The following is a 19,424-nucleotide window of genomic DNA, read 5'->3' on the forward strand; positions in this document are numbered from 1 at the left end:
TCGTCGGCTTAGGAAAACTGGATTCCCTCGTCGAGTTGGATTTGAATGGTATGCTGACGGTCCTGGAGGATACAGAGGAGACAGACGACTGTTGAATAACTGTTTCCAACTGGCCGAATAACAGAATGCTAAAACAAATGCGATACCTGCGCTTATAAAGATCACTTACAACAATTAGCTTTTCATCCTTGATTTAACAAAGGAAAGAAAAATAAATATATATTGGCTAATCCATGTACAAGTCATAAAAACCGTTCATGCTTTCCGGTAGGCAATGCTGCCAGGGAAGGTATCTCTGATGAAATGAAATCTATGGAAAATATGATGAGAAAATTAACTTAAAAGGGACTAAATAAATGTTTTATTGGATAATTGAAATTACTATTATTAGGTAATCTGCCGGTTAAGGTAGGTTTTCGGATGGACGTAATTACTAATTAAATAATTTGTGGCCCCTAGCAAAACACAACATCCTACTCTACATCAGGTCCCTCTTTAGTCCTGAGTACTTTCTTCCTCCCTTCATCCCGTCCAACATCCCTATCCTGTTCCTTCCCTTGGATAAATGAAATAGTGATTCGAAATTAAGATTGCAAAAGCGGAAAAAGTGAAATATTTTCTTCCATTCGCCTTATGCCTTATGAAAGAAATGATAAAAATAAAGGGGATAGCACCAAGCAAAAAAGACAGATCCCCAAAATAAAAACTACAAACAACTAATAAAATAAGGTTGAAAGAATGAAAATTCTCCACTAGAACATGTTTGGAAAAAATTCATAAGTGGAAGTGATATTTACGGAAAAAGGTGAAGTAGAGATGGGAGCGTTTGGAGCGATGGGAATTCCATTAAAATTAAAAATGATCTGAGAGAATCACCATGAAAAGCTTACAGAAAGGGGATGGTTGAAATCTTTTGAAAATAACGTCAAGATACAATGAGAAACAGTCTTAATGAACGAACCCTTATTATGTTAAAAACGTCCTGGATATTACCAATGATGAAAAGGATGATGGAAACAACGAAGAAGAAATCGGCGCAATGAAATATTTAAAACAGGTAGTGGGAGATGCCAATGCAAGAAGTGAGGAAGACATGCAGAATGTAGTTGGAAAGGGGGAAAGTCAAGTGGCCAAGAAAACCATCATCAAAATGACGACCACCGTTTATGAAAAAAGTTAACAATTCTTAGAGGATGTTTTGACAAAATGTCCGTGTCATCCGATTTTTAAACTAGTTTCAATGGGAGATATACTAATAAAATAAGGGAGATATACTAATAAAAATGGGAGATATACTAATAAATCTATATCCTTTTATTTCGGGACTTTTAGTGGAGTTTGGGATAAGAAAAAACACACGTTGCTTCTACGATGGCACGCGAAGCACTTACGAGGGCGTCGTTTTGATAGAAGGCATCCTTTTTTGCGGCAAGCGTACACGGATGGTACACATTCTCGATATCTGCACGTTTTTCTGCTCCTCGGTGCCTGGCGATTAATTCTGTTACACCAGTAAATGTAGCTGGCCAACGTTATTCAAGATTCACTGCACTATAACAAAACTCGGCTCCAATCTATGAGAAGTGTTATTCTTTCTGGGTATCACTGGGTATTATCGGCTTCTTATTCATTTCTCTCAAGCCTGTTTATCTCAATAATACGTGCACCGTTTTTTAATATATTATGGCTTTACTATAATGGCAATAATGTGATGGCCAATTATAGAAGTTAATCCTCAAGAATTTTTTTTAAAAGACAATAAATATGAATTGGATGTTTTCAAATAAGGTAATTTTTAATACGACACGTAATGCAAAATTTGTGTACATAAAGTGCTCCAAAACACTTAATACAACACTATATATGATACCAACTGTTGCAAAATATCTTTGTATTTGAAATATAGTGCAATACTCTCGTTAATATTTGGGTTATTCTAAGATTTGATATTTCTAATAATAATGAAAAATACTGGTATTACTATTTATGCTGATGATGCATGATAAGTATTAATCTCAATATTTTTTCAGATCCTTTTCTTCTTGAATAAAAATCATACGCTTATACGGGGCTCTTAGATACAGGTACACTGTATATTATATTATTTCTTAGAGCAAATATTTTTTTTACCAGTACAATGATATGTACACTTGAGAATGATACACAGTTACATTTTTATATGATTTAATATAATAATATTAATTGTTGCATTGAAATGATAAATAGCTAGATTTTTCTCTCAGTACCTGCTGGCAATGTAATAGCACATTGAATTGGCACTGGTTTTAATTTCTTGTAGGCAATTGGTTGGGGAAGACCCTTCACTCTTACAATTAGACTAATTGAACATTCCATATTACATATTCTTAAATTAACTTGCATGTATTGCAATGGCTATAAGTAGGTAGGAATTATATGAAAAGATAATGCGTCACTTTTTAGATGCAGAGATTCATTGTTACATATCTATGGAGATTTATTTACTTTGCTTGTATTTCCTTAGTATTTTTTCAAAATGTATTGACTTTAAAGTTAGCAGTTTGACAGAAAATGCATTTGATCATATGTATGGTAACTTTTATTCACACCTTTTCCTAAACCAAACACTTTTTAATAAATGTGATAAATATTAGACTGATTATGATTAAGCTGATTCCCGCACAACTAAGAACTTGAAAAGACTCTTCCAACTACTTTCATTAGTACTTTGCAGAGTATTAACCAGTATTGCATAAATTAAATTCACATTCTTGCATTTGAAAATTCTTTTCCCAGAATAATTTGGCTTTTAACCTTATTAAAAATTTGAACAATGGGATACTGAGAGTATATTATCGCAATAATTTTATGTATCTGTTCTAATAAAATAAAAATTTATATTATATCCTACCCTTTCAACTGCATAAATTAAAGTCTGAAAGACTAGTTTTTACCAGCAATACTTAAGGAGTATTTTTTCTGCGCTTATTTGTATAGTATTTTCCCAGTTTTTAAATAATTACTGGTTGGGAATTGAGTATTTTTTCAATGATAAAATTTTCATAAGGTATTTTGCATAACTTATCAACATTTTTTTGTAAGTTGTGGAGCCATCGGGTTGCATCCCTTAGTTTGATTCCACATTTGCTTTGATTAGTAAATATTGATAATGATATTTGCTTATTTCATTAAAATTGATTCAACATTGTTTGGTACAAGGTACATAAGAGCAGAGTACCAACTGAAGTAACGATTAAAACTTTTCTCATTTTTCTTGAAGCCAGGTGTATGAGAAAAATAACATCAAGTTCTAAAACTAATAGTTGTTTCCTGATTTCAGTATTCTAATCAATATTTTTAATCAAACTAATGCTGTTTCAATACTTTCAACAGTATCAAAATAATTACTAGGTTGTATTGCTTTGTTATAAGGAAAAACCTGTTGCTTCAAATATCAATAAATGGCAGTTTTTTCATAAATATTAAATTAAATACCCGTGCAAGCATTGTAGTTTTTTAATACATTTTTTCTGAGTTAAAAACCATTATTTCAGATTTTATCCAAACTCGTCTTATCACGTTTGATCAGTTTGCATTTTTTCAGTATTATGTTTTCTTAATTTTGTAAATAAAAAAGACGAAAAGAATATTCACAAAAGTCAACGTTCCGGTAGAGAGCGAGAAATGTCTAGTTATAAAGAAAGTGTCTAAAGTAAATCTTCATGCCAATATTAACGGTTAATTTGCCTCGTTTACTTTATTTAGTTCAGATTTATTCTGATACTATCTGGTTTATCTCCCTAATAAAGAGTATTTTCTTTATCTTAAATACCTATGTGCAGGCATTTCTAGTAGCAGTACCTCTGGTAGAACCGATTTAAAATACTTGTCGGTGGAACATGATAAAATAATTAGGATTTATTGTACGAAAGAATGGCATAAAAACTTGAATCCGCTAGAACCGATGGCTCTGTATTTCGTCAATCCCTAATAGACAAAACTGTCTCATAAATCAATCAATCAATCTCCTTTAGGAGAGAAGAGACATGTAATCAGGAGTAATATGACGTAACTTACGTGGGTGGCTCTCTGACCAGTGCCATTTTAGGTTCCGGATATATCCCACGTGCGTGACACGTGACATTCAGGAATGACGTCACCGAGCCGTCACCCACTCCATCCCCGGTCGCAATTTTCGCCCTGCTCTGCCACAGCTCCATGCTCTTCTCAGGCGCTGAGGGAGAAAAAAAGAAAATGGTGCGAAATGAATTAAGTGTTTGGAATTTTTTGGAGTGATTTTGCTAAAGAGTGGGAGAAGAAATTAGGTTAATTGAAGTCAATTAGTTTATCAGGTGGACATGAAAATTATCAGAGTGTGGTTTCGTCCAGAATATTCCCTCTCCTTGTTGCATAGGCAGGTATATTGATTTTGTTTAAGGTGAATCAATATTTAATCTAACGATTGGACTTCACTCAAATTACTACAAACAAAAACTCCACCGACATGAAAATCAGTTAATTTTGTTTCCTACTAATGTTTATAGTTGAAGAACACAGGGATACAGAATAAACATCACTGCAAATCTACTGCTAACTTGTGAAAAAACCAATTTTTCATTATGATGATAAGAAGAATTTACTTTAATCACAATTCCCGTAGAAAAATACTGAATAATTAGTTGAAGTAGATGTTTCAAAGATTAATTGAACTGCAAACTAAATCTCAAAGAGTTCATTATTGAAGGAAACTAAAACTGCGTCATGGGTGTAAATTGGAATCCCTCCCACTCCTTTGGCCCTTATTAGTAAATATGGCCCCTTATATTTGTCTTCCGTAGGGAAGAAAACCCGGCAATTTTCGTTTCACGTATCATTGAAAAACTGTCTCCGTCGGCTGGAAGATGTCCTCGCATTTAGAGCCTAATTTTTTTTAGCAAATTATCTCAATAGCACAAAATCAAATCTCCTTGCTCTCATCTAGAAGAGGTTCATTGATTATCGCTGTACATTTGAAATAATACACATGAAACAGATTTTTTTAAACAACTTTATTCCTAACAGTATGGATTTACATACAGTCATAAACATTTCAAGATATTTGCTACATTTCATAGAAAACTGTGACCAGGATTTATTTCAAGGGATGAGACATTCATCACACCTAATACATATGTGCGGATCGCATTTTCCCTTTGACATTTCATACAACAGGTTTGCGAGTTGTAATATTCATTTATTACGGAAGCATTTGATACCTAAGGTTAACTGTGGAAACAGCATGCAGTGAAAAATAATGTGTTTTGTATTTGTCAGTTTGAATAACGCTTAACTAGTGAAGAGAAGTTTCTACAGGCGTGCCAAAAATCTATCGAGGTGGGCTGCAGATGACGCATTCTCCCTGATAATTGAAATAAATTTCTACAAATTTAATTATTCATCATATTTTATACTTGTCATTTATTTCGCTGAATATTTAAATTTATTCCGTTTCAATTCTATCGTGAACAAAATGGAATTTTAATTCCCGTTTATTTAATTTACGTAAAATGGAAGAAATTCATTTCATATTTGCAGGAAAAACACCTGCGAGGGTAGTTTTAATTTGTTTTATATTAATTATGCTTATTTAAATATTTATATTCCTTTTAACGGGAGAATAACCAGGCTTAATTTACGATACTTTACTAATATGAGGACGAATTCATCATCTCCATGCGTCATCAACACGAGGATTGGTTTGAAGCAGCTCTTCAAACTCTCCTGTCCTCTGCAAATCTCTCTATTGCCTCATAGCTATTTGCACTGACATTTTCCAAAAAATGCTTTTCGTTATCCATCCTAGACGTTCTTTAACCTGTAATTATTCCCCTTAATGTTTCCCCGAATGTCTTCTGTAAACTATCGTGCTTAGAAGTACTTCTTCATTTGTCACTCTATTTGTGCATGCTAGTTGCAGTCATCTTCCATGGTACCACATTTCCATCGCCACTTTACTCCGCCATCTCGCCTCACGTTAATAGGAAAGCAGACTCCATACAAGAGTCTTAATGAATAATTTCGTCATGCCCATGCTTGTATTATTTGCCGAGAATAGTCGCTTCTACTGGTAGAAAGCCTTCCGAAATCCTAAAATTAAGAAATGCGATCTGCTGATCTGGTATTTCATTCCTCTCATCAACAATGTGCCTGAGAGCGTAAATAGCTTCTCATGTCCCTCTTCTTCTTCTAAATCTAAAGTAGTTCTTTCTCAGGTAATATTTGTTAAATTATTTTTTCCTGAATCACCGATTCATGTGCCATCAAACTGATAGTTCTGAGTTTTTCGTATTTTTCTGCCTTATTCTTCATTTGGTATAGGAGCGATGACGTTCTTCAAATCCATCGGTATTTCTCCTTTCATAAGCGTATTGCGGTTATTTAAGAGTCTCAGGGCCTTATTTTCTGTATTTTCTATTATTTTTGAGAGCACAATATCGTCCATCTCCAGTGCTTTGTTTGCTGTTAATTATTTTACTGCAGCATCAAATTCAAACCAATTATTATTTCTCAATACCGCCCACATTATCCCCTTCTTAGAGTACATTTATATGTATTTCTTCTCTGATGTAAAGATCATCGACATGCTATTTCCATATCATACCCCCTATATTAATATTCAATCAGAATATCACCATGGCTATGCATAATGGACCTAACACCCCCCGCCACACGCCCTTCGGCGGCTTGCGGGGTATTATGTAGATGTAGATGAATGGTACTGAAATTGGCTCTGTACTCATTAAAATTACCTCTCACGGTTCTAAAAGCAGTCTATACCGCAAGGTCACACTGCAGTAATCCGCACAGCGTCTTTATCTATTCTACGCTGACTCTTGTCGCCATTCTCGTAATTTTATTTCTCAACCTTCCCCGACTTTTCTACAGTGCTCTCTCAAGTAACCCCCGACCGAAGATCCGAAAGGACTGTTTTACCTCAGCAATATTTCACTCGAGAGGACTCCATAGCGTCTTTTATTTAATGAAATAAAGAAAAAGAGGATATTGCTGCGCTGCTGCTCTTCTTGATGGAAATTTGGTGGTTTCTCGTTGCCTTCACCATCGCAGTTCTGAAGCCGCTAAAATAATTTTTACTCCGTCGTGCAATGAGAATAGTGTCACCGAAACAAAAACTATGATCTCCACCTTCACTCATACCAAGTGGGGGCTAAAACCCTCTCTGAGTAATCGCTGATCTATTATTTTACGACAACCTCTCGTCAAGTCACGCTACTCTTTTAGGACGTCGTAAACTATTTAAATCTATGTCAAATGCACGCAACGCATACCTTAACAAATACCTTATGCACACAATGATGTTAACTGAGGATTGTTGAAGAAGGATATACTTTTTTGGAGCCTTGCTGGCATTACCATTGGCTTTTTTTAATCTTTCTTCTTAAATATTAAAGCCTAATGTTTTTGGTCTATGGATATAAATATCTATGCGTTTGGCAATAATGAAAAATCATCTTCTTCCTTTAACCGGCTCTAGCATAGAATTATAAATGCATCCCATAGATTACGTGGTCGTTTGCCGCTAATTTCTGTCCACCGACCCTCTTTAAGTTTCCGCCAGGCTTTCGGACCCTCCGGCCCATAAAATGCGACCGCCTCCTCACGCAAAAACACCTTCGGAAAAGGCGATAGTGGTGGTAGGAGAGGGGTGAAAGGTTCCAGGTGAAACGACCTTCCGGGGTTGGAGGTGGTGGAAGGGGAAGGGGCAGAGGGAGGCGGAGTTGGCGGGGCGTGGGGATGGACCGTACCGAAATGTAGATTACACCTTTAAGACTTCATCGCCGAGGATTCCCAAACCCCCTTCGTCCGGCCGGAGCTACCCAACTTTACACCCAGGTGGAGCTTTTTCAATTCCACGCGCGCCCTCCCCGATCCCATGGCCCCGTCCGAACCCTCTCCGGCTGGCCCCCGAAGTACCCCGCACCGATTCCTATTCCGACGCTCATTTTAACACCCCTACCCAGACCCCCACACCCCTCCCCATGACGCACACACAACTACACTCGAGCCCATTCTAAAAATTTCGCCCGTCCCTCCTCCCCATACCCTTCCTCTCTCTCTCTCAACCCTTAAAAAACCCTAGAACGCCATCTTTCTGCCGGCGTCAGAACCCCCTGCCTCTATTCAACCCTGGGTTTTATCGCTTCCCTCACAAGTCCGAGGGTGAATGAATCTTCATTGGTCCGAAGAGGATCTCATGGGGGTAGGGGTTGAGACCCCTGCCGGCCCTACCCTTCCCACCTCCTCTCCCCATCTCCCCCTTAAAGCATCCCCGATACTCCGCACCGCCTCCGACCAAAACCTTCAATCTTTCCTTTTATAAAACCGTTTCGCTACACTTTCATATCGTTACCTTTTCATCCTCCTCCTCCCTTGCCCATGCGGTATTTCTGCCTTTTTCTTCTTCATACACGTTCCGTATCCTTTTACTTCCCTCTTCCACCTTTCCCGGCCCTCTCAGAAAGTCGACTCCCTCTTTCCTCTCGAAGTATTCTTTATCTCTCTTCCTCCCCTTGCCCCATCGATGCTCCTGCCGTTGCTTTTTAACTCTGCGGCACCACGCGCCGTCGCTCCAACATCTTCCTCATGCCGGGATGCCCGGCCGATTGCCGCACTTCTCTAGTCCCCTCGCTGCGGCCACTCCTTCAACGACTTCCGTCCGCGGCCATCTCCGATCCCTCCTCCGCCCTTCGTGCGCACTATCTCCCTCGACCAATCCTGGACTGCATTTATTTCGTTTTCTCTTGCGAAAGTCATAAAAAAATTCGCTCGTCTCTCTTTCTGATGTATGAATTGGTATCTACGCATTAGAAAATACTTTATGCTTCTTTATGCAGGGAAGAAGATATTGGATTTGAGAAAAGCGAGTTTTCGAAAAAAAGGTCGGAGAGTATCATCGATGAAAATTGCCTGAGCACATAATTTAGGAAAATAGAAAAGTGTGAAGAATTGAGAGGATGAAAAATGAAAAAAAAACGGAATTACGTTGATTAAGTGGACACTTTTGGCGGTATGATATTTTTTATTCGCTCAATTAGGAGTATGTGTCACTCAGTTGTATGCATATTCATCGCCGAATTATTTACCAAACATGGAAAAAATGAAAAATCGATTTCAGTGAATTATAATTATATCACTAATGTAATTGAAATATGGAAAAATAATTTGCCATAGCTTGTTTCCATAACCCCGGCCGGTTAAGAATTATGGGGGTTACTCAATGTGACAAGCATAATTAAATGAGTATTCAAGTCAAGGGGGAGTAAAGTTCCCTTCGTGATTGGTTATTATAGATTTTAGTTCTCAAAATATTTATAAATCCATTGATTTCCAGTCAGCAAATTTATGAGAATATGTTGTGAATATTCTCAGCGCGTAACTCTGCTGAAATAGTTGTTTTCAGTCTCAGACAATCGTAGAAACGCTATAGCTAGTTGCTATCTGATTCCAACAATTCCGTTTTTGCCCTTATGCATTGTAATGAGACCGCAAATGAGTTAATGTCTGTTAAAAATGTCTTTCACGATGTAATTATATTCAGAATAGTTTATTTTGCATTATTGCAAAGAAATAAACCCTCATTATAATTCCACTCAATATAGGTATTTTATTATCATTTTATCTACTTATTCAACAAGGCATGAAATACATTCACACCATATCGATTTAATAATTTTATGTTGCTAGATACCATCAGAAAGGTTTATGATTTTTTTAAAAGTATTCATAATATTATGCATAATTTTAATTACAACCATTTTAATTTGTACATTAAATAATTTTAAAAATTTCATCCCTCGTTTAATGTATAACGTCAGAATAATTGAAAATGATTTCCTCCATAAGAAGTGTAAACTTGAGATCTTGTATGTATAACAATGCTACTCGTAATTAACTACAACAGGTTCCCGAGAAAGATGCTTATATGTCAGTTATAAGCATTATTCATTTTTACCATATGACTTAAATATTAATTAAACATACGCAGATTCTAGCACTGCATCATTTAGTCGTACTGAAAAAGCTTACCCTCTTTGTTTTTGTTAGTTTTTACGTCACCAACTTTGACTTAAATACTACCTTGATCAAAAATTTCCCGGAATAACCACCGTGTGGCGCTCCCATCGTTCCGATTTGAGTTCTGTTTTTTTTGTTAAATTGGTACATCTGTTGTTGATATTCCCTTTAAATCTTAGTGTCATAACTTGACATTTGCAAAAGTTACGTAGCCAAGAGTACATCTATCTCTGTGTGTGTTGGCGATTTTTTACAATTGCAGAAATGGATTTAAATTTGCAACAACGAACTTGTATTAAATTTTGCGTAAAAAACGGATTTAGTGGCGCACGGACGTTGGAAATGTTGGAAAAGTGTTTCGGCAACGATTCTCTAAAAAAAACGGTCGTTTACCAGTGGCACGAGCGGTTCAGAAGTGGTCGTGAGTCAATCGAAGATGATGAACGCAGTGGCAGACCATCGACATCGAAAGTCGGTGAAAAAATTCATAAAGTAAAAGAAATGTTGGTCAATAACCGCAAATTAACCATCAGAGAAATAGCGGAGGACTTGAACATTGCCTATGGATCCGCCCAAGACATTGTGGTTAATGATTTGGGTTTCCGTCGTGTAGCAGCAAAGCAAGACCTCAATTTCATGCAAAAAAGAGACCGTGTTGACGTCGCAAAAGACATGATTTGCGAGGCTGAATCCGATCCCACATTCATCAAAAGGATCATTACTGGAGACGAGACGTGGGTTTATGAGTACGACACGCAATCCAGACATCAGGCAAGTGAATGGCGTTCACCAAATGAGCCGAGACCAAAAAAACCACGTCGTTTTCAGTCAAAAAAGAAGGCAATGCTGACGGTTTTCATGGATTACAACGGTGTAGTGCATCATGAATTTTTGCCAGAAGGCCAGACAGTAAACAAAGAGTATTATTTGGGCGTTATGAGACGTTTGCGTGAAGCAATTCGCCGAAAGAGACCAGAAATGTGGGCAGAAAACTCGTGGATTTTGCACCATGATAACGCACCGTCGCACAGTGCTATCATTATTCGTAATTTTTTGACGAAAAATGCAACAAATACCATCCAACAGCCACCGAATTCACCTGATTTGGCTCCCTGTGACTTCTTTCTGTTCAATCGAGTTAAAAAACCATTACGGGGAACGCGTTTTAGCAGCCGAGAGGAAGTAATGGAAAAATCGCAGGAAGCACTGATGGACATACCGAAAACCGAATATAAAAAATGTTTCGAGGATTGGATCAAGCGCTGGCATAAGTGTGTTGCAGTCGATGGGGATTACTTTGAAGGGGACAATATAGATTTAGATGAATAAACTTGTATTTTTAATTTTCTGAATAAATTCCGGGAAATTTTTGATCAAGGTAGTATATACATCTTCATTCTTATATGTGTAAATGCGCTTGTTAATAGTAGGTAGTAAATTTCACTTTAAATGAAATATACTACATTTTTATTCATCAAAAACCTAACAGTAATATTTATTTATTGCAACATTTACTATTCAGCAGCTTTCGCTCTCTACGTGACTAGTAAAACAAACGTACACTTGTCTCCAATACATCAGCAAGATCATGGTGGCTGTTTCAACAAACTGTTCTGTTATATTGCAGTCGGATAAGTTTTCCTTAATTATATCATCTAATTTTTTTAGAGAAACAGAAAGGATAAGAAATCAAACATTTAGTGAGTGATATTTTTTTAAATCTGTCTCGAGTCAACAAAATTTTCTCCATCATCCCTAGATATTCTCTAAAGTAACAAATACTATTTGTAAAACTACTTCTTTATTAGATGGTTCAAAATTATCTTTGGAAAATGCAATAAAAAATGAATTCATATCTAGGTTCTACCGAGATTAATTGGCACGATCTTGCTGGCTCTAGCAAACATATGTAAACGCCGATATCTTGTAAAAGATTACATAGAATATATTCAATCTATTTTTAAGTTATGAGATAAATTAATTGCAAATCCAAGAAATAAATGCGTCAAAAATGTATGCAATAAATACGTAGAAAATTCACGTAATAAATTTATCAGGCCGCCTAGGGGTTGGGACCGCCCAATCGGATGCCCCCACAATGGGTAGAGTCAAGGAGAGGAAAGAAGGGAGGAGACTGATCTTCATGTTCTACGAGCCATGGGCCATATTTTCGGGAACCCACCGTCGGGCTTGAAGTGAGAGATTTCGTAATGGTGAGAGTAGAAACACCTCAGGATGAAGTGGTAAGGTGGGGTGAGAGTATGGGAGTAAGAAAATGAAAGCGTCCGATAAGAAGAGGAAAGGTGAATTTCCGAAGATTGCTTCTGACAGCACATTGATCACCCGTAGAAGAGAGACCAGGAGGTAACAGGGTGATGCAAAGCGGGCTGGGCGATTTGTCTGAATGAAAATGTGGGAGATCCGGGGTACAAGAACCGAAGGAGAATATTATATTACGAATGAGCCGCCTAAATCTTTCACGGATTTAATTACGCATCCTTTCACCACGATCTTTGCGTGTAACTGTATGATTCCAAGATTTTTGGAAATACGGCCTATACCTACGTGATCCATCATAAGTCTACTTCTTACCACGCTCGTGATGATTCCCCACACCGCCTTTTTCGGCCTGTACGTACCTATCTCAAAGCTGTCATACCTTTTGTGAGATCTTATTTACTTTATGCTGTTGGAGGTCGAAGAATCATTCTCATATTCAAACATAACGAACAAGGGGCAAGAGTTTGTGGTAATTAAAGCTCTTACGCTTAAGACAATGAAAATATAAACGAAGGACTTGGAGATCTTGTACTTGAATCTAGTCTTGGGAAAGATCGCTGTGGTGTTGTGTATAAGTGTTTAATTTGCTGCCAAATAGTGGAGCAATATTAAAAAGGGCTTTGAAACATCACTGGGAACAGCAGCGAATTTGAATTTATAAAGATATTTTAGCTTTGAAAATATACTAACCTATTGACAATGAATTAGCTGCTGCACACAACACATATTTACTTTTACCGCAATGCCTTGGAAATAGCTGATGCAGTAAACTTCTGCCACTATTTGAGTAATTTCTTCGTGAGCGATTTCCTCATGCCACACTAGTGGGTAATATTTTAGATTTAAATTGAAAATGATTTTATTAGTCATGAATATTTCGAACAAATATATCCTTAAAAAAACTACCCCCGTAGTATAACAATAGAATTTATTTTCTCTTACCTACTTTACTCTTGCAATTAATTTCAAAAAAATATAATTTTTTTAAATTTATTAAAATATAAAACTATTTCTTTACCGGCAAACTTAACGTCAATTTTCATTTCATAAGAAAAAAATCCGTTGTTCAGAAAAAATCCGTTGCTCTGCCATTTATTTTTGGCCAATTCAGCAAGGGCTTGGGTTCATATGGCAGGGTCACTCAAATATCATATACCATTCAAATGTTGATAATATTGATGTACTTGCAGTTGTTGGGGGCTTAAAGAAGGGCCCTTCAAACAAACTAATCAATTTGGCACACGAGAGATTACTTCACCGCAATTATAAAAATGAACTTCACTAAAGCTCCCACAATGGCAACATGACGGAGCACATTGTAATGGGTGGTAAACCGCAGTTGCAAAATGCCAAAAGCGTGGCCAATATCACGCTCATTCTCCCGCAATCCAATTTTATAACGAGAACTATAATCAACAGCAGTGAGAGCCAATTTACCAATTCAGTCTAATTTACCAATTGTTTGCTTCAATAAATACCATCAGAGCGAACGAGTACCACGAGAATAAACTGTTATTTAGTTGAGGGTTATTGGTCCAGTTAATATCCGACTGCCATTACTATATTACGGGTTTCACCACCCTAATTAACAACGTTCGTCGCATAATGACAGAGTTGCAAAGTGGTTTAGAAATTTGAGAATTGGCAAGGCTTTCATCCTTTATTGCAGGTTATTTACTCCCAATTTCCTCACAAAAAAATGTAGATGTCTATGGATATTGGAGTGTAAACACTGAAAAAAAAGTAACGTTATTTTTTAGAGAAGAACTCATCTGACTTTTTAAAAACATACTGTCTATTGAGTCCGTTCAATCACTGTTTGACAAAACACTTTCGATAAATTCCGGATTATGTATAGCGTACCTATTGGATTTCAGTAGTTATACACAAAAATACAACAGGATTTTAAAAAATATGATCAAAATATTTCAGTTTAATCAATAGTTAACGATTTAATACAAAGTAATGGAAAGGTAATTGACTTTTTCTACGCATTAAGGGACGTAAATATGGTAAAATATTCAGAGTAAAGGCAAGGTTTTGCTCCGATTTTTCCAAACGTCGATAAACTGAATGTGTCGCAGGAAAATCCTTTGCATGATGATATTTTAAACCCATAAACATATCGCTTCGTTCTTATGAGATACTCACCGTTCTCCCGGTCCCCGTTTTCCCGGCATTCCCCCACCCTCCTCCTTCATATCCCCTTATTCCTTAATACCTCTCTCCATCCACCCCGTTTTTCCGGCTCAGATATCTCTCCCTCCTTGCTTCTTTACTCTTATGGCCCTCTCATCCTACGTGACCGATTCAGCTATTTTCCCCTCACTCTCTCCCCACAACCTCTTTTAACCCATTCCTGCATCCTCCGATTCAAACCTCCCTCCCCTTCTTTCCATTTTCCAAGGGAAGCCGTGCCAGGGAAATCGAAGGCCGGTGCATGGAGATTGATGCTTAAACGCGGGTCGACCCAAAAACGATCGCAGCGGAATTGAATCAGAGTGCCCCTCAAAACGTATTGCCACGAGTGGCGATGGCGAGTCCGGCCCCGTGTGTTCCCGTCTCCCCCCTCGACCCACCGATAAACCCCACCCCTAGCCCCTGCTCCCCTCCCCTAAAACTCTTAAACTCCTTCCTTCGCTACCCTCCCCAATACTTCACACTTTATACTACCGTGACATCACTACGCCACAATCCTCAAGTTTGTATGTAGAGCTATTAATCTCTTCAATTTCTCTCCAAAGACACATAAAGAAGACATTATTATTTAAAATAGCTCTGAAAGTGATATCACACATGCTTGAGATTGAGTAGATCACCTCTTTATCGATTTCTCACTATTTAACTAAACCTTTGAAATCATACGTTTGAAAATATTATGATCTTAACCGCAAAGAAAATTGACGTTAATGTCTTTAAAAACTTGAAACGGTCATAACTATTGACATTTTTATTTTAGTGGTGTTGGTTTTTACGAACAGCAAAAATAACCTTCCTTGGGTTGACGCTTAACGTCCAGCGAGGAGGAAACAAAGTCAAAGTTGACACATAACTTTCTTTGTTGAAAAAAACGCGATATAAAAAATGGAAAAAATAGAGCAAAAATAGTACAGTTCCTCTAAGCTCTCCTACAATCGCTGAAATAAATTTTTATTGCTATATTTTAACTAATTTCCTAATTTTAACCAAATTCATACCTAAATTTACTAATGGATAGTTTTTACATGTAAATGGTAAACTCCTTATATTTTAGAGAAAGAAGAGCAGCATCCATCATAAAAAATATTATGAGCCATGAAATGATGTCCAAAACCGAAAATGTACAAAAGACTACAAGAAAATCTGCTGAGTTTTGACACAAATACACAGATATCTGTTGCCAGTTATGAAGCATGCTCCAGCCAACAATATTTTTATTCTAAAAGCAGGTGAATGTTTTGATTCAGTGATTAATCAGAAAAAATCACAGTTTCAATCCATGGTTAGAATTAAGAGAGAATTCAGAGCCAATTTGGCAATAAGTAACCTGTATTGCGTGTGAAATGCAGAACTCGAGGTAAGAGTCCTACTTTCCCAATATGCCAAAAATGATCATATTGCGATGTCTTACAGGTTGCTTTCGGAGGCTCTTCAGTCAGTAGCATAACACAATACAGTCTACACTAAGATGCCTGAAATTATTATTATGTGTATTAATAATAAAAAAACACTTTAGGAAAACAAGGCGAGTAAATCGCCAGATTACTGGCGATTAAATATTGCTGAGGATCTTAATCAAGAAAATGCCTCTTGGTTACTTGGTCAGCAATAATTATACATTTTATAAAACCGAGTCTGGTGTGAGTAGATTATTTAAAAAAATGTAAGATAGTGGAAAAATGAGGCATTCGAGAAACACCCAGGTATCTAACCCCATCACTTGAAATGGAATGCCACGAAAATTACTCTCATGGCCAGTCTAAAGGCAAAAGGTCATGTTTTCATTCATTTTTGATAATAAAATGCTTTTAATATTCAAAATATCGAAACAATATATTTTAACATGATCCATCAATGATTGGATATTTCTTACTAAGGAACGTTTTTTTAACATTTACAATTCTTGTTTCGTACTAAAACATTTTGTTCGGTGATGAAAAATTATTACCGAATAAATGGAATATAAAAGTAACTTGATATCTCCGGCACATGGACTCAATATTGAAATTATCTTGAACTCAGGTAGACAGATGCAAATAAAAAGAGCTGAACAATTTCATTGTGCTTTTAAATCAGAGTTCTAATAGGAGCTGAGAGGTATTTCTACCATTCTACCGTTGATTATTTCTCAAAGCTTACCGTTTCAAAATCAACTATATATTTTAGTCGAATCTAATTATTTTGCCAATTTTGAGAATCTATTGGATGACGTGTCAATCAGGTGATATTTTAAGGATTTATTATAAATCTATATAATTTTGCCACTTAATGAATCATGCACATGTATGTGTGCTATTTTCCTGGGGACTGAGTCCCATTCCAACTTCTTAGCCTGCGATTGCTGACAGGACTTTCAATTGTTCTGCCTATTCCTCTTATCCCCATGTGCTGGCGGTGGAGAAGGGAAGAAAAGATTAAGCAGGGCTTTACCCTGTTTTGACCATCCTCCAATCTATTCAAGTGCCAATTGAAATTAAAGATTACAAGGAGGGAGAACTCTGGTAACATAGAATGGCTCTTTTATAGATTGGTTAAGTTTTTTTACTTGACCTGGTCTCAGATTAGGATCATGAGAATACATGAAATTTCGTATTTCTCGACACCGACGCCTAAGAGACTTTCACTGGTTTGTCACTCACTCTTTTAAATATGTCCTCACTTTTCGCTGGTCAAAATTATTTGCTCAACCTCATACACGTAGCAAACCGCCCTCAGGGTTTTTTTATTAACGGTTTCGCTCCAACCTCGCGGCAGATCAGCTTCCATCCCCCTTACAACTTCATTTGGATTATCCTCTCGCTACGAAGCGATGGGTTTCAACGTTTGAATTTGCGAGCCGAGCAAAAGCTATGTGTCTAACCGAGAGTCGACACTTGTCGTCACCTCCTTTCCACTCTCGACGGCCATTCGGCACTTGATCAATAACGTTGAGATGCCTTCAACTAACATCTATAACACCATTTTACTTTCGTGAACAGGCTATCCCCAGGATTCCACCCAAAGAAACCAAATCATTGACAACCTGAATTTTATGGTTTTAGTATTCAGTGTTTTTAGTACCCTGCTAGCTACTGCTAGGGTGTGTGGTAGGGGATAAATACAAACCAGACTAATTTTTACCAGTATACCTTGTCCCCCAAGGGCGGTCGGACAACAATACTCTGATCTCTTATCGTTCGTGAGAAAAATCACCTCTTAAATATTCTACATTTAATTCCTCGAATTTTATTGAAATGATCTCGCCGACCGTATTACGGTGGAGCAAATGACACATTTTCAACCACTGCTAAAGGGACATCCATCCATTTGGTACAAGAGATTTAATCTGTAAATTTAACTTTGGCTCCATGAGTGATTCCCCACATAGCTCCTCTAATAATTTTGATCCACTACTCAGTTTATCATAACAACGTTCTATAAATCTAGCTCCTCTATGCTGCACGCATTCCTACTCGACAATCAATCCAACTTCGTGAGCATCCCATATACGAGCAGCATATTCTAAATTATGCTTAACCAGCGAAAGATATTTTTTCTATTGTTGTAGTCCTAAGGGGGATCGAGATGTTGCGGTGGCTTTCGTACTGGCTTCCCCCTCCCCTATATGCTACTACTGTAGCCCTTAATTAATGTGTAATGATCTTTCTCGATAGATCGTCATTAGCTCACCTGTTTTGCCCTTGTCCCTCAAACGGGGTCTCTGCACACCTTCCAATTCACAATTGTACTACCGTATCGATCAGCATTCAACGAAGATATCCTTAAGATTTTCTTCTGCCAACAAATCAACAAACTTCTTCCAAGTCTCTATTTCCGGGAGAAACATACTTACCAGGAGCCGCGGAGGGTGATAGCGTCGGTCGCCGTTTGAATTCTCCGTGTTTCCCAGGTAACTGCGGCTGTATTTACCGGAAATGTGGCCCTCGCCTCGCCTCCTCACGACTAGCATCACCCGTTGGAGGAAAAGGCGAGAACCTAGCGGCCTCTCGTCGAAGTACATCTCTTGACCTACGGGATGCGCACAGCCTTTGCATGGCCTCGTCAAAACCTTTCCGCAAGGTGAAACAACATTGCTTCCCCAACTCTCCCGGTAGACTTCGCAAGAATGCATCGAGGACCCTTTGGCTAGTCTCAAAACGTGCAGCGAAGGCGTAATCGACGGCCTTGCTCACCTTAAACGTCTGGGAGTTGACCCTCCGGATGTATTCGGCGAAGGGTTAGGTCCATTCTTGTGGCGGCTGCGTCATGGTAATCAATATTTTCCGAAAATATGGAGCACTCCACTTGCTACGATAGTGCTGAAGGTAGGTCTCCGTTGGTAGTAGCGTTCCTACATTTTTCCTGGATCTGAAAATACTCTCCTTTTTCCCCTTTCAGCACAAGAATGACGAATTGCAGCTTTTCGGCATCAGATCAACTGTTAAATTCAGCCTCCTTCACCAATTTGCCAAAGGAAGGCGTCATTGATTCGTCCGGTTCACCTATGAAACCCTCCAGTAACCCAAACTCTCCGAAATTCCCTTTTTGTCCCCGATGTATTTCCGCTCGCTGTTAGGCTTTAGTTTTCCTCAATAAAATCGTGGACTCTGGCTTGTACGAGTAAAATCGTATATGCTTGTATATGCTCCATTGGCTGCTGAAGGTTGATGGTCTTCCCGTCAGGCTACCTTGCAGCAATATTGACGCTACCTCTCGTTTTTTCTAAAATTAAATAATTCCCTTTCTGACACCAGAAGTAAGACCCCGAAGTTGGTGAGAAATTTGGATGGGATTCGGGAAATGAAACAAAGAAAAAAACCTCAAGCGCACCTTTATCCCTTATTCGCTATACACCCACACACACTCACACACCACTTTTCATACTCCCTCTCGCACCCTGCTCTCGACTCCGATCT

General features: G+C 37.8%; 1 protein-coding gene across 1 annotated transcript in view; it reads right to left on the minus strand.

Annotated features, from left to right (window-relative positions):
• The window catches only part of LOC139698900 (uncharacterized), a 1,088,866-nt gene that overhangs the window by 149,996 nt on the left and 919,446 nt on the right, over nt 1-19,424 (minus strand). Inside the window, exon 3 of the mRNA XM_071597851.1 lies at nt 4,057-4,213. Coding sequence (XP_071453952.1) covers nt 4,057-4,213 — 157 coding nt within the window. The remainder of the gene's footprint in view (nt 1-4,056; nt 4,214-19,424) is intronic.

This window comes from Hetaerina americana, unplaced genomic scaffold (genome assembly GCF_022747635.1).
Source record: "Hetaerina americana unplaced genomic scaffold, ioHetAmer1.1.p SCAF_9, whole genome shotgun sequence".
NCBI classification, from domain to species: Eukaryota; Metazoa; Arthropoda; class Insecta; order Odonata; family Calopterygidae; genus Hetaerina; species Hetaerina americana.